Source organism: Halictus rubicundus, unplaced genomic scaffold (assembly GCF_050948215.1).
Source record: "Halictus rubicundus isolate RS-2024b unplaced genomic scaffold, iyHalRubi1_principal scaffold0091, whole genome shotgun sequence".
NCBI classification, from domain to species: Eukaryota; Metazoa; Arthropoda; class Insecta; order Hymenoptera; family Halictidae; genus Halictus; species Halictus rubicundus.
In genome coordinates this window covers 702,878-717,724 of record NW_027488632.1, presented here as the reverse complement: position 1 = coordinate 717,724, position 14,847 = coordinate 702,878, and the positions used below count along the sequence as shown (strand labels likewise).

Here is a 14,847-nt window from a genome sequence, read left to right as displayed (position 1 = left end):
TGATAGAGGATGGGATAGGATAGAGGATAGGATAGGATAGAGGATAGGATAGGATAGATAATAGGATAGGAGAGAGGATGGGATAGGATAGAGGATACGATAGAATAGAGGATAGGATAGGATAGAGGATAGGATAGGATACAGGACAGGATAGGATAGAGGACAGGATAGGATAGAGGATATGATAGGATAGCAAATAGGATAGGACAGAGGATAGGATAGGATAGAGAATAGGATAGGTGAGAGGATCGGATAGGATAGAGAATAGGATAGGATAGAGGATAGGATAGGATAGAGGATAGGATAGGATAGAGGATAGGGTAGGATAGAGGATAGGATAGGATAGGATAGAGGATAGGATAGGATAAAGTATAGGATAGGATAGAGGATATTATAGGATATAGGATACGATAGGATAGAGGATAGGATACGATAGAGGATGGGATAGGATAGAGGATAGGATAGGATAGAGGATAGGATACGATAAATGATGGGATAGGATAGAGGATACGATAGAATAGAGGATGGGATAGGATAGAGGATTATATACGATAGAGGATATTATAGAATAGAGGATTGGATAGGATAGGGGATTTTATAGGATAGACGATAGGATATAGGGTAGGATAGAGGATAGGATAGAGGATTGGATAGGATAGGGGATATTGTAGGATAGAGGATAGGACAGGATAGAGGATAGGATAGGATAGGATAAGGTAGGGGATAGGATATAATTGAGGATAGGATAGAGGATATTATAGGATATAGGATACGATAGGATAGAGGATAGGATACGATAGAGGATGGTTTAGGATAGAGGATAGGATAGGATAGAGGATAGGATACGATAAAGGATGGGATAGGATAGAGGATAGGATACGATAGAGGATGGGATAGGACAGAGGATACGATAGAATAGAGGATAGGATAGGATAGACGATAGCATAGGATACAGGACAGGATAGGATAGAGGACAGGATAGGATAGAGGATAGGATAGGATAGCAAATAGGATAGGACAGAGGATAGGATAGGATAGAGGATGGGATAGGATACAGAACAGGATAGGATAGAGGACAGGATATGATAGAGGATGGGATAGGATAGAGGATAGGATAGGATAGAGGATAGGATACGATAAAGGATTATATAGGATAGAGGATATTATAGAATAGAGGATTGGATAAAATAGGGGATATTATAGGATAGACGATAGGATAGAGGATAGGATAGAGGATAGGATAGAGGATTCGATAGGATATGGGATATTGTAGGATTGAGGATAGGATAGGATAGAGGATAGGATAGGATAGAGGATAGGATAGGATAGAGGATAGGGTAGGATAGAGGATAGGATAGGATAGGATAGAGGATAGGATAGGATAAAGTATAGGATAGGATAGAGGATATTATAGGATATAGGATACGATAGGATAGAGGATAGGATACGATAGAGGATGGGATAGGATAGAGGATAGGACAGGATAGAGGATAGGTGTTCGAGCAATCAGCTGGTCGGTGCCGCTGTGCGTCCGCACGCACACACGGCAAATTAGCGACTGCCGAACTTTGTTTGTATTGAGGACTCGGCCGTCGTCGCGGTTCGTCTCTCTCTCTCCCCGCACACTTCGGGCGGACCGAGTAGTTCGGGGTGCGCGGCGAGGGGAGAGAGCCCCGTCAATATACACGGCAATCCGTCGAGCCCTCGCTCTCTTTTCCGAGAACCGCAGTGATAACACGAATAAATCGATTAGCTCTCCCACAAATTCCGACTTTATTTCTCAAACATTTCGCGATCGTAAGTTAAAGGTTCCAACGTTACGGAACCCAACGAAGATCCAAAACATTTGGTGCCGAAACCCGGGAATAGAGTGTGCCGATTTCTCTATTCCACTCGATCCACCGCAGAATTACGAAGAATTCTGTGCATCACCGCGAGTTCTGTTGTGCGCTTCCGTTGTCTCCTCGAGTGATCCGCGAGTGCATCGAGCATCTTCCGAGGCTCCGTCGCAGACAATCAGGAAGCACCTGAAAGGAAAGGAGCAAGTGAATTCTTCGAACAGAATTCGTGAGACCGTTCTCGAAAAACGGTACTTAGACCGCGTGGCGAACCGTTACGGATTCGAAAATTCCGTGACCTTCCACCGGGACACCAACCGCTCTCGAACCGACCGAGGCAAGGTGTTTACCGCGATACGCGTAAAGTCCTTTGTCTTTCGCGTCTCGATCAGTTTGTTTTCACGTTTCGTTTTGAATTTTAACTGCCGAAACAATGCCGCAAACGTTCAGCGATGTAGTGGTCGCTCAGGAGGAGATCGCTGGCCGCATCAAGAACTGCATCATCAATACCGACAAATTGGGGGCAGCGAAACTCTCCGCGGTCGTATTGCAGAAAAGAATCGAGTTGCTGGAGAGTTACTGGCGCAACTTCACCGCAAATCATAACGCTATGAGACCGATGCCAGATTACGCCGCCAGTAACTACAGGAAGAGAGGCCTATACGACGAAGTCGAGGAAGCCTACATCCAGAACTCCTCTGAATTGGTGGAGAGGCTAGAAAATCTGAAGCCCGTCGCCTCAGCAATTCCGGCTGAAGCCGAGTCTCACGAGTGCAACGCCGGACCCAGATTGCCGACTCTGACCATCGAGAAATTTTCGGGCGATCTCCTACGGTGGGAGGAGTTTCGCGATTCGTTTCGCGCTACGATCCACAATTCGAAACGATTGCAGGACGTCCAACGCCTACAATATTTGAAGGCGAGCCTCACCGGTGCGGCTGCGAAGGTTATCGCGCGTACATCCCTGACGGATGCGAACTATTCGACGGCGTGGGCGGCACTCGAACGTCGTTATGGAGGCATCCGTGTTCTGACCACCGCTCACCTCGGAAGACTTTTGGACTGCCCGGCAGTGAAACGAGCTTCGACGGAGGAATTGACCAGAGTCCTCGACGAGTTCTGCCAAGCTCGAGATGCTCTGGCCGCGCTTAAAAAACCAGTCGACACATGGGACGACTGGTTCGTGACACTCCTCGTCAGGAAGCTGGACTCGACGACGCGCCTGGACTGGGAGAAGATGTTCCCGGACCCGACGATCATGCCGTCCTTCGTGGAGATTCGAGATTTCCTCGAATCACGCATCCATGCCTTGGCCTCGACCCAAGAGCCGATGTGTTCGTCAACACCGACCAAGCGAGAGGAGACGCGAAAACCCGAGCAAAGGACGGCCATGACCGTGCAAATGACCAAAGGGCCATCCGCGAAGGCCAGCAACGTTCGGAAGTGCCCGCTGTGTTCGGACAATCACCAGCTAGGGCACTGCGGTCAGTTCAAAACCTTTAGCGCGTCGGAACGCAAGGAATTTGTGTACCGAAATAAACTGTGCGTTTCGTGTTTCTCGGGAACCCACTTGCTCGCGGCGTGCACGTCTTCCTACCGGTGTATGGTGTGCGGCGGTCATCACCACACCTCGCTTCACGAGGCGTTCCGGAAGAGCGAAGCTCCCGCGCAGCCAAGCACAAGTTCGGTGAACACGTTCAGGTCGAATCGCGTTGTTTTACTGGCCACCGCGCGCGTAGAGTTGAAGTCCCCGAACGGTCGCAGTGTCTCCGCTCGCGCGTTACTCGACCCCGGGTCCGAAATGTCATTCGTGACGGACGATGTCGTGCAAGCGTTACGTCTTCCGCGCCGGAACGTGGAGGTTCATTTGACCGGATACCAGGAGATAAACGTGGGCACGGTACGTCACGAAGTGTCCGTGTTACTCGCGTCTAGTCGCGACTCCAAGTTCCGACTCGCGTTAAACGCGCTGGTGACGCGAAAAATTACCGCTCCGACTCCAGCGGTAGAAATTAACGACGAGAAGTGGACTCACCTCCACGGACTTCCGTTAGCCGACGAGGACTTCCGCTCTCCGAACAGGGTGGAATTACTTCTCGGGGCAGATGCGTGTGGTCACCTCCTCCTCGAGAATCGAATCGGACCAATGGGCACTCCTCCAATTGTTCGAACGCCCTTCGGCTGGGCGCCGATGGGCACAACCTCATCCACAACGGACCACAGCGCTGGACCTCGGGTGCGATCCTTGCTGGTTCAGCCTGCACGAGACCTCCGAGACGATTGGCAGAGGTTCTGGGAGCTGGAAGAAGTACCAACTAGTGCAATAAGCACGCCTCAGGACGAAGCATGCGAAAAGTACTTCAAGGATACGCACCGCAGAGATCAGGATGGACGCTACGTTGTGCGCTTACCGTTCGTTGCCACCCCAGGCACCGATGTCGGAGTTCCGCGATCGGCTGCAGTGCGCTTGCTCTTATCGTCCGAAAGGAGACGAGAAAGGGACGAGACGCTCCGACAGAAATACTCCGAATTTCTGGAGGAGTACGAACGGCTCGGGCACATGGAGTTCGTCTCGCGGCACTCGACTGGCGGGGGGGAGAATTACCTTCCGCATCACGCCGTGTGGCGGGAAAAACCTTCCGGAAACAAAATAAGAGTAGTTTTTAATGGTTCCTACGTTTCAGGCAGAGGCAGTGCCATTAACGATTACCTGGCCGCCGGACCGAAGCTCCAAACTGACCTCTGGGCCGTAATAACGAGGTGGCGATTCCATCGGCATGCCTTTTCGACGGACATTGTAAAAATGTTTCGCCAGATCAAGGTGCACCCAGAGGACAGAGACTGGCAGAGGATCGTCTGGAGGAACGATCCAAGCGAGGAAGTACGGGACTTCCGTTTGACGACGGTGACCTACGGCACGACGTCGGCTCCGTACCTCGCCTCGAGAGTACTGCATCAACTTGCCGACGACGAGAAGGCTCGATTTCCGCGGGGTGCAGCGATTCTCCGAGCGAATTCGTATGTCGATGACATTCTGGCCGGAGGAGATGACATCGACGACACCGAGGAGGCTCGACGTCAACTCACGGACATCCTGACGGCGGGCGGATTCCCGCTGGATAAGTGGGCGACCAATTATTTGTCGTCGAGCTCCGGTCTCATTCAATTGTTGCAGGGTCACCAAGAGGCAGGAGCGCTGGGACTCAAATGGAGCACGGTGAACGACACTCTGTCTCTTGCGGCTCCGAAGCTCAGGACTGCCACATCAGGTCAACCATGGACCAAACGATCGGTTTTGTCTGAGACGGCCAGGCTTTTCGATCCACTGGGGTGGCTGTCTCCGATCAGCATTGCTGCGAAGATCCTGCTGCAGGACCTCTGGTTGTCCGGATTGTTGTGGGACGAGCCGCTGTCCGAGCTGTTTTCCGAGCGATGGAAGCAAATTCGATTCGAGATGGAGAGGACCGATCGAATCACAGTTCCGAGATGGATTGGCTATCGTGCGGCGACCAGCGACAATATAGAGCTGCACGGATTCAGCGACGCGTCAGAAAGGGCATACTCCGCAGCCGTCTTCATAAGGGTGCCAGTTACCGGTGCAAGGGCCGAGACGCACTTACTGATGGCGAAGACCAAGGTCGCTCCAACCAAACCACAGAGCATTCCTAGGCTGGAGCTGTGCGGTGCTCTACTGCTGGCCCGATTGCTGAGAGCAGTAGGAGATTCGATGCGGCCTCACAGCGTGACTATGCATGCGTGGACCGATGCATCGGTCGTCCTAGCCTGGGTGAGGTCTCATGCTTCCAGGTGGAAACCGTTCGTGGCGCATAGGGTGGCCGAGATCCAGCGCCTGCTACCGGACGTTGAGTGGCGACACGCGAGGACAGACGAAAATCCTGCGGACCTTGCCACGCGTGGGATTTCAGCGCAGGTACTGGTCGACGATGACCTCTGGTGGAGCGGTCCCTCGTGGTTGTCAGGGCCTCAGGAGGATTGGCCTGGCGCATGTGACGTCGACGAGAGCGAGGCTCCGGAGCGCAGAGTGACGGTGACGACGACGATGGCAAGGAAGACGAAGTCCGGCGACCATCCCAGTCTGCGAGCCGTCTTCGAATCGCCCTGGGACCCTCTCCGATTCTCGTCAGCGTTGAGGCTGGTCCGAGTGACCGCGTATATGCGACGATTCGCAAACAACGCTCGATCCATCGGTACACCGCAGCACGGGTTCCTGACAGCCACTGAGATCGACGAGGCGTGGGTGAGCGTCCACCGAATGAGCCAAGCTGACGACTTTGGCGACGAACTCGCGGAAATGGAGAAGGGTAAGATAATCAAATCGACCTCGACCCTTGTTTCTCTTCGGCCGATTATAGATCGTCAAGGTGTCTTACGAGTGGGAGGACGACTGGACCACGCAGCAGTTTCATTCGACCAGAGACATCCTGTGATAGTCGACCGACAGTCTCCGTTGGCACCATTGCTGATCCGGTCAGCTCACCTTCGGACGCTCCATGGGGGAGTGAACTTGACGCGGGCGACGCTCAGGCTCCGCCACTGGATTCCGCGAGACAAGACGCTGGTGAAACGGGTCGTAAAAGGCTGCGTTACCTGCACTCGGCTCCAAGGGCGCACCAGCAACCAGCAAATGGGAATGCTGCCTGCCCAGCGAGTGCAACCAGCAAGGGCATTCTCGGTCAGCGGAGTCGATTATGCTGGTCCGATTCCGATGCTCATGACGAGAGCAAGGGGACAGCGGACCACCAAGGGATACGTCGTCGTTTTCGTGTGCCTGTGCACGAAGGCGGTCCACTTAGATGTCGTGTCCGATTTGTCCTCTGCCTCCTTCATCGCAGCTTTCAAACGCTTCGTAGCTAGACGCGGAAGATGTCACCAGATGCTGAGTGACAACGCTACGACGTTCAGAGGTGCCGATCAGCTTCTGAAGCGCATGTTCAACGCTGCATCGACCTTTTACAAGGAAACGGCGGAATTGCTGGCCGCCGACGGAACGGAATGGAGGTTCATACCGCCGTATTCTCCTCATTTCGGCGGTCTGTGGGAAGCGGCCGTGAAATCCGCGAAGAGGCATCTACGACGCACAATAGGGGAACAACAGCTCACCTTCGAGGAGCTTTCCACCTTGCTGTGTCAAGTGGAAGCTTGTATGAACTCTCGACCCCTCTCCGCCTTGTCCGACGATCCAAATGATCCTCCCTTCCTCACGCCAAACCATCTGGTTAACGCTTGCTCTTTGTGCGCAGTTCCAGAACCGGGTGACGAAATCACGTACGACGCAGGCCGACGGAGATGGAACCTTGTATCCAGACTTCTGGAAGGTTTCTGGCAGCGGTGGCGTACCGAATACCTGAGCCAGCTGCAGACTCTTCCGAAATGGCAAAGGGCACGGGAGAATCTTGCCGTCGGTGCGGTCGTGCTCCTGAAGGACGATCTCGCGCCGCCTACGAAATGGCCTCTCGGACGAGTCGTCGAGGTGCATCGGGGATCCGACGGACGAGTGCGTGTGGCTGTCGTGAAGACCGCTACCCGTACTACCACCAGAGCCATCCAGCGCCTTGTACCGCTCATTTCCTCCGAGCATTCCACCGGCGAGGAAACGTGACTCCCTTCACGGCGGGCGGTGTTTAGACGCACATTGTACATATTGTAAATGATTGTAAATATCTGTAGCTCACTTCGTTCACTCTGTTCACTCTGTTCACTTCTCTGTATAACATCCGAAAACCATTGTACTATTTCGTTGCCGACCCGACAACGAGGCGGGCGGTATGTTCGAGCAATCAGCTGGTCGGTGCCGCTGTGCGTCCGCACGCACACACGGCAAATTAGCGACTGCCGAACTTTGTTTGTATTGAGGACTCGGCCGTCGTCGCGGTTCGTCTCTCTCTCTCCCCGCACACTTCGGGCGGACCGAGTAGTTCGGGGTGCGCGGCGAGGGGAGAGAGCCCCGTCAATATACACGGCAATCCGTCGAGCCCTCGCTCTCTTTTCCGAGAACCGCAGTGATAACACGAATAAATCGATTAGCTCTCCCACAAATTCCGACTTTATTTCTCAAACATTTCGCGATCGTAAGTTAAAGGTTCCAACGTTACGGAACCCAACGAAGATCCAAAACAATAGGATACGATAAATGATGGGATAGGATAGAGGATACGATAGAATAGAGGATGGGATAGGATAGAGGATTACATACGATAGAGGATATTATAGAATAGAGGATTGGATAGGATAGGGGATTTTATAGGATAGACGATAGGATAGAGGGTAGGATAGAGGATAGGATAGAGGATTGGATAGGATAGCAAATAGGATAGGACAGAGGATAGGATAGGATAGAGAATAGGATAGGTGAGAGGATCGGATAGGATAGAGAATAGGATAGGATAGAGGATAGGATAGGATAGAGGATAGGATAGGATAGAGGATAGGGTAGGATAGAGGATAGGATAGGATAGGATAGAGGATAGGATAGGATAAAGTATAGGATAGGATAGAGGATATTATAGGATATAGGATACGATAGGATAGAGGATAGGATACGATAGAGGATGGGATAGGATAGAGGATAGGATAGGATAGAGGATAGGATACGATAAATGATGGGATAGGATAGAGGATACGATAGAATAGAGGATGGGATAGGATAGAGGATTATATACGATAGAGGATATTATAGAATAGAGGATTGGATAGGATAGGGGATTTTATAGGATAGACGATAGGATATAGGGTAGGATAGAGGATAGGATAGAGGATTGGATAGGATAGGGGATATTGTAGGATAGAGGATAGGACAGGATAGAGGATAGGATAGGATAGGATAAGGTAGGGGATAGGATAGGATTGAGGATAGGATAGAGGATATTATAGGATATAGGATACGATAGGATAGAGGATAGGATACGATAGAGGATGGTTTAGGATAGAGGATAGGATAGGATAGAGGATAGGATACGATAAAGGATGGGATAGGATAGAGGATAGGATACGATAGAGGATGGGATAGGACAGAGGATACGATAGAATAGAGGATAGGATAGGATAGACGATAGCATAGGATACAGGACAGGATAGGATAGAGGACAGGATAGGATAGAGGATAGGATAGGATAGCAAATAGGATAGGACAGAGGATAGGATAGGATAGAGGATGGGATAGGATACAGAACAGGATAGGATAGAGGACAGGATATGATAGAGGATGGGATAGGATAGAGGATAGGATAGGATAGAGGATAGGATACGATAAAGGATTATATAGGATAGAGGATATTATAGAATAGAGGATTGGATAAAATAGGGGATATTATAGGATAGACGATAGGATAGAGGATAGGATAGAGGATAGGATAGAGGATTCGATAGGATATGGGATATTGTAGGATTGAGGATAGGATAGGATAGAGGATAGGATAGGATAGAGGATAGGATAGGATAGAGGATAGGGTAGGATAGAGGATAGGATAGGATAGGATAGAGGATAGGATAGGATAAAGTATAGGATAGGATAGAGGATATTATAGGATATAGCATACGATGGGATAGAGGATAGGATACGATAGAGGATGGGATAGGATAGAGGATAGGATAGGATAGAGGATAGGATACGATAAATGATGGGATAGGATAGAGGATACGATAGAATAGAGGATGGGATAGGATAGAGGATTATATACGATAGAGGATATTATAGAATAGAGGATTGGATAGGATAGGGGATTTTATAGGATAGACGATAGGATAGAGGGTAGGATAGAGGATAGGATAGAGGATTGGATAGGATAGGGGATATTGTAGGATAGAGGATAGGACAGGATAGAGGATAGGATAGGATAGGATAAGGTAGGGGATAGGATAGGATTGAGGATAGGATAGAGGATATTATAGGATATAGGATACGATAGGATAGAGGATAGGATACGATAGAGGATGGTTTAGGATAGAGGATAGGTTAGGATAGAGGATAGGATACGATAAAGGATGGGATAGGATAGAGGATAGGATACGATAGATGATGGGATAGGACAGAGGATACGATAGAATAGAGGATAGGATAGGATAGACGATAGCATAGGATACAGGACAGGATAGGATAGAGGACAGGATAGAATAGAGGATAGGATAGGATAGCAAATAGGATAGGACAGAGGATAGGATAGGATAGAGGATGGGATAGGATACAGATCAGGATAGGATAGAGGACAGGATATGATAGAGGATGGGATAGGATAGAGGATAGGATAGGATAGAGGATAGGATACGATAAAGGATTATATAGGATAGAGGATATTATAGAATAGAGGATTGGATAAAATAGGGGATATTATAGGATAGACGATAGGATAGAGGATAGGATAGAGGATAGGATAGAGGATTCGATAGGATATGGGATATTGTAGGATTGAGGATAGGATAGGATAGAGGATAGGATAGGATAGAGGATAGGATAGGATAGAGGATAGGGTAGGATAGAGGATAGGATAGGATAGGATAGAGGATAGGATAGGATAAAGTATAGGATAGGATAGAGGATATTATAGGATATAGCATACGATGGGATAGAGGATAGGATACGATAGAGGATGGGATAGGATAGAGGATAGGATAGGATAGAGGATAGGATACGATAAATGATGGGATAGGATAGAGGATACGATAGAATAGAGGATGGGATAGGATAGAGGATTATATACGATAGAGGATATTATAGAATAGAGGATTGGATAGGATAGGGGATTTTATAGGATAGACGATAGGATAGAGGGTAGGATAGAGGATAGGATAGAGGATTGGATAGGATAGGGGATATTGTAGGATAGAGGATAGGACAGGATAGAGGATAGGATAGGATAGGATAAGGTAGGGGATAGGATAGGATTGAGGATAGGATAGAGGATATTATAGGATATAGGATACGATAGGATAGAGGATAGGATACGATAGAGGATGGTTTAGGATAGAGGATAGGTTAGGATAGAGGATAGGATACGATAAAGGATGGGATAGGATAGAGGATAGGATACGATAGATGATGGGATAGGACAGAGGATACGATAGAATAGAGGATAGGATAGGATAGACGATAGCATAGGATACAGGACAGGATAGGATAGAGGACAGGATAGAATAGAGGATAGGATAGGATAGCAAATAGGATAGGACAGAGGATAGGATAGGATAGAGGATGGGATAGGATACAGATCAGGATAGGATAGAGGACAGGATATGATAGAGGATGGGATAGGATAGAGGATAGGATAGGATAGAGGATAGGATACGATAAAGGATTATATAGGATAGAGGATATTATAGAATAGAGGATTGGATAAAATAGGGGATATTATAGGATAGACGATAGGATAGAGGATAGGATAGAGGATAGGATAGAGGATTCGATAGGATATGGGATATTGTAGGATTGAGGATAGGATAGGATAGAGGATAGGATAGGATAGAGGATAGGATAGGATAGAGGATAGGGTAGGATAGAGGATAGGATAGGATAGGATAGAGGATAGGATAGGATAAAGTATAGGATAGGATAGAGGATATTATAGGATATAGGATACGATAGGATAGAGGATAGGATACGATAGAGGATGGGATAGGATAGAGGATAGGATAGGATAGAGGATAGGATACGATAAATGATGGGATAGGATAGAGGATACGATAGAATAGAGGATGGGATAGGATAGAGGATTATATACGATAGAGGATATTATAGAATAGAGGATTGGATAGGATAGGGGATTTTATAGGATAGACGATAGGATAGAGGGTAGGATAGAGGATAGGATAGAGGATTGGATAGGATAGGGGATATTGTAGGATAGAGGATAGGACAGGATAGAGGATAGGATAGGATAGGATAAGGTAGGGGATAGGATAGGATTGAGGATAGGATAGAGGATATTATAGGATATAGGATACGATAGGATAGAGGATAGGATACGATAGAGGATGGTTTAGGATAGAGGATAGGTTAGGATAGAGGATAGGATACGATAAAGGATGGGATAGGATAGAGGATAGGATACGATAGAGGATGGGATAGGACAGAGGATACGATAGAATAGAGGATAGGATAGGATTGAGGATAGGATAGGATAGGATAGAGGATTGGATAGGATAGAGGATATTATAGAATAGAGGATTTGATAGGATAGAGGATAGGATAGAATAGAGGATAGGATAGGGAAGAGGATAGTATAGGATTGAGGATAGGATAGTATAGAGGATAGGATAGGCGATTGGATAGGATACAGGATAGGATAGGATAGAGGATAGGATAGGATAGAGGATGGGATAGGATACAGAACAGGATAGGATAGAGGACAGGATATGATAGAGGATGGGATAGGATAGAGGATAGGATAGGATAGAGGATAGGATAGGATAGATAATAGGATAGGAGAGAGGATGGGATAGGATAGAGGATACGATAGAATAGAGGATAGGATAGGATAGAGGATAGGATAGGATACAGGACAGGATAGGATAGAGGACAGGATAGGATAGAGGATAGGATAGGATAGCAAATAGGATAGGACAGAGGATAGGATAGGATAGAGAATAGGATAGGTGAGAGGATCGGATAGGATAGAGAATAGGATAGGATAAAGGATAGGATAGGATAGAGATAGGATAGGATAGAGGATAGGGTAGGATAGAGGATAGGATAGGATAGGATAGAGGATAGGATAGGATAAAGTATAGGATAGGATAGAGGATATTATAGGATATAGGATACGATACGATAGAGGATAGGATACGATAGAGGATGGGATAGGATAGAGGATAGGATAGGATAGAGGATAGGATACGATAAATGATGGGTTAGGATAGAGGATAGGATAGGATAGAGGATATTATAGAATAGAGGATTGGATAGGATAGAGGATAGGATAGGATAGAGGATAGGATAGGATAGAGGATAGGATAGAGGACAGGATAGGATAGAGGATAGGATAGGATAGGATAGAGGATAGGATAGAGGATTGGATAGGATAGAGGATATTATAGAACAGAGGATTGGATAGGATAGAGGATAGGATAGAATAGACGATAGGATAGGGTAGAGGATAGTATAGGATGGAGGATAGGATAGGATAGAGGATAGGATAGGCGATTGGATATTATACAGGATAGGATAGGATAGAGAATAGGATAGGATTGAGGATAGTATAGGATATAGGATAGGATAGGATAGAGGATAGGATAGAGGATAGAATAGAGGATAGGATAGGATACAGGACAGGATAGGATAGAGGATAGGATAGGATAGGGGATATTATAGGATAGACGATAGGATAGAGGATAGGATACGATAAAGGATGGGATAGGATAGAGGATACGATAGAATAGAGGATAGGATAGGATAGAGGATAGGATAGGATAGGATAGAGGATAGGATAGAGGATTGGATAGGATAGAGGATATTATAGAATAGAGGATTTGATAGGATAGAGGATAGGATAGAATAGAGGATAGGATAGGGTAGAGGATACTATAGGATTGAGGATAGGATAGTATAGAGGATAGGATAGGCGATTGGATAGGATACAGGATAGGATAGGATAGAGGATAGGATAGGATAGAGGATGGGATAGGATACAGAACAGGATAGGATAGAGGACAGGATATGATAGAGGATGGGATAGGATAGAGGATAGGATAGGATAGAGGATAGGATAGGATAAAGTATAGGATAGGATAGAGGATATTATAGGATATAGGATACGATAGGATAGAGGATAGGATACGATAGAGGATGGGGTAGGATAGAGGATAGGATAGGATAAAGGATAGGATACGATAAAGGATGGGATAGGATAGAGGATAGGATACGATATAGGATGGGATAGGACAGAGGATACGATAGAATAGAGGATAGGATAGGATAGAGGATAGGATAGGATACAGGACAGGATAGGATAGAGGACAGGATAGGATAGAGGATAGGATAGGATAGCAAATAGGATAGGACAGAGGATAGGGTAGGATAGAGGATAGGATAGGATACAGGACAGGATAGGATAGAGGACAGGATAGGATAGAGGATATGATAGGATAGCAAATAGGATAGGACAGAGGATAGGATAGGATAGAGAAGAGGATAGGTGAGAGGATCGGATAGGATAGAGAATAGGATAGGATAGAGGATAGGATAGGATAGAGGATAGGATAGGATAGAGGATAGGGTAGGATAGAGGATAGGATAGGATAGGATAGAGGATGGGATAGGATAAAGTATAGGATAGGATAGAGGATATTATAGGATATAGGATACGATAGGATAGAGGATAGGATACAATAGAGGATGGGGTAGGATAGAGGATAGGATAGGATAAAGGATAGGATACGATAAAGGATGGGATAGGATAGAGGATAGGATACGATAGAGGATGGGATAGGACAGAGGATACGATAGAATAGAGGATAGGATAGGATAGGATACAGGACAGGATAGGATAGAGGACAGGATAGGATAGAGGATAGGATAGGATAGCAAATAGGATAGGACAGAGGATAGGATAGGATAGAGGATGGGATAGGATACAGAACAGGATAGGATAGAGGACAGGATATGATAGAGGATGGGATAGGATAGAGGATAGGATAGGATAGAGGATAGGATACGATAAAGGATGGTATAGGATAGAGGATACGATAGAATACAGGATGGTAAAGGATAGAGGATAGGATAGAGGATTATATAGGATAGAGGATATTATAGAATAGAGGATTGGATAAAATAGGGGATATTATAGGATAGACGATAGGATAGATGATAGGATAGAGGATAGGATAGAGGATTCGATAGGATATGGGATATTGTAGGATTGAGGATAGGATAGGATAGAGGATAGGATAGGATAGAGGATAGGATAGAGGATTGGATAGGATAGAGGATGGGATAGGATGGAGGATACGATAGGATAGAGGATAGGATAGGATAGAGGATTGTATGGGATAGAGGATAGGA

At 47.0% G+C, this 14,847-nt stretch overlaps 1 protein-coding gene across 1 annotated transcript; it reads left to right on the top strand.

The window, feature by feature from the left end:
* The first annotated feature begins 2,271 nt into the window (after window positions 1-2,271).
* On the top strand, window positions 2,272-7,458 carry LOC143363684 (uncharacterized). Its single transcript, XM_076804235.1, has 3 exons — window positions 2,272-5,705; window positions 5,880-7,000; window positions 7,100-7,458. The coding sequence occupies exons 1-3, from the start codon at window positions 2,272-2,274 to the stop codon at window positions 7,456-7,458; spliced, it is 4,914 nt and encodes a 1,637-aa protein (XP_076660350.1).
* Window positions 7,459-14,847: the final 7,389 nt, after the last annotated feature.

Bases quoted from the DNA above. Each gene is read 5' to 3' on its own strand.
- LOC143363684 (XM_076804235.1), top strand. From the start codon at position 2,272: ATGCCGCAAACGTTCAGCGATGTAGTGGTCGCTCAGGAGGAGATCGCT. The intron at 5,706-5,879 runs GTGGCGACACGC...TCCGGAGCGCAG, and splicing joins CGCCTGCTACCGGACGTTGA to AGTGACGGTGACGACGACGA. The intron at 7,001-7,099 runs GTATGAACTCTC...CTTTGTGCGCAG, and splicing joins GCTGTGTCAAGTGGAAGCTT to TTCCAGAACCGGGTGACGAA.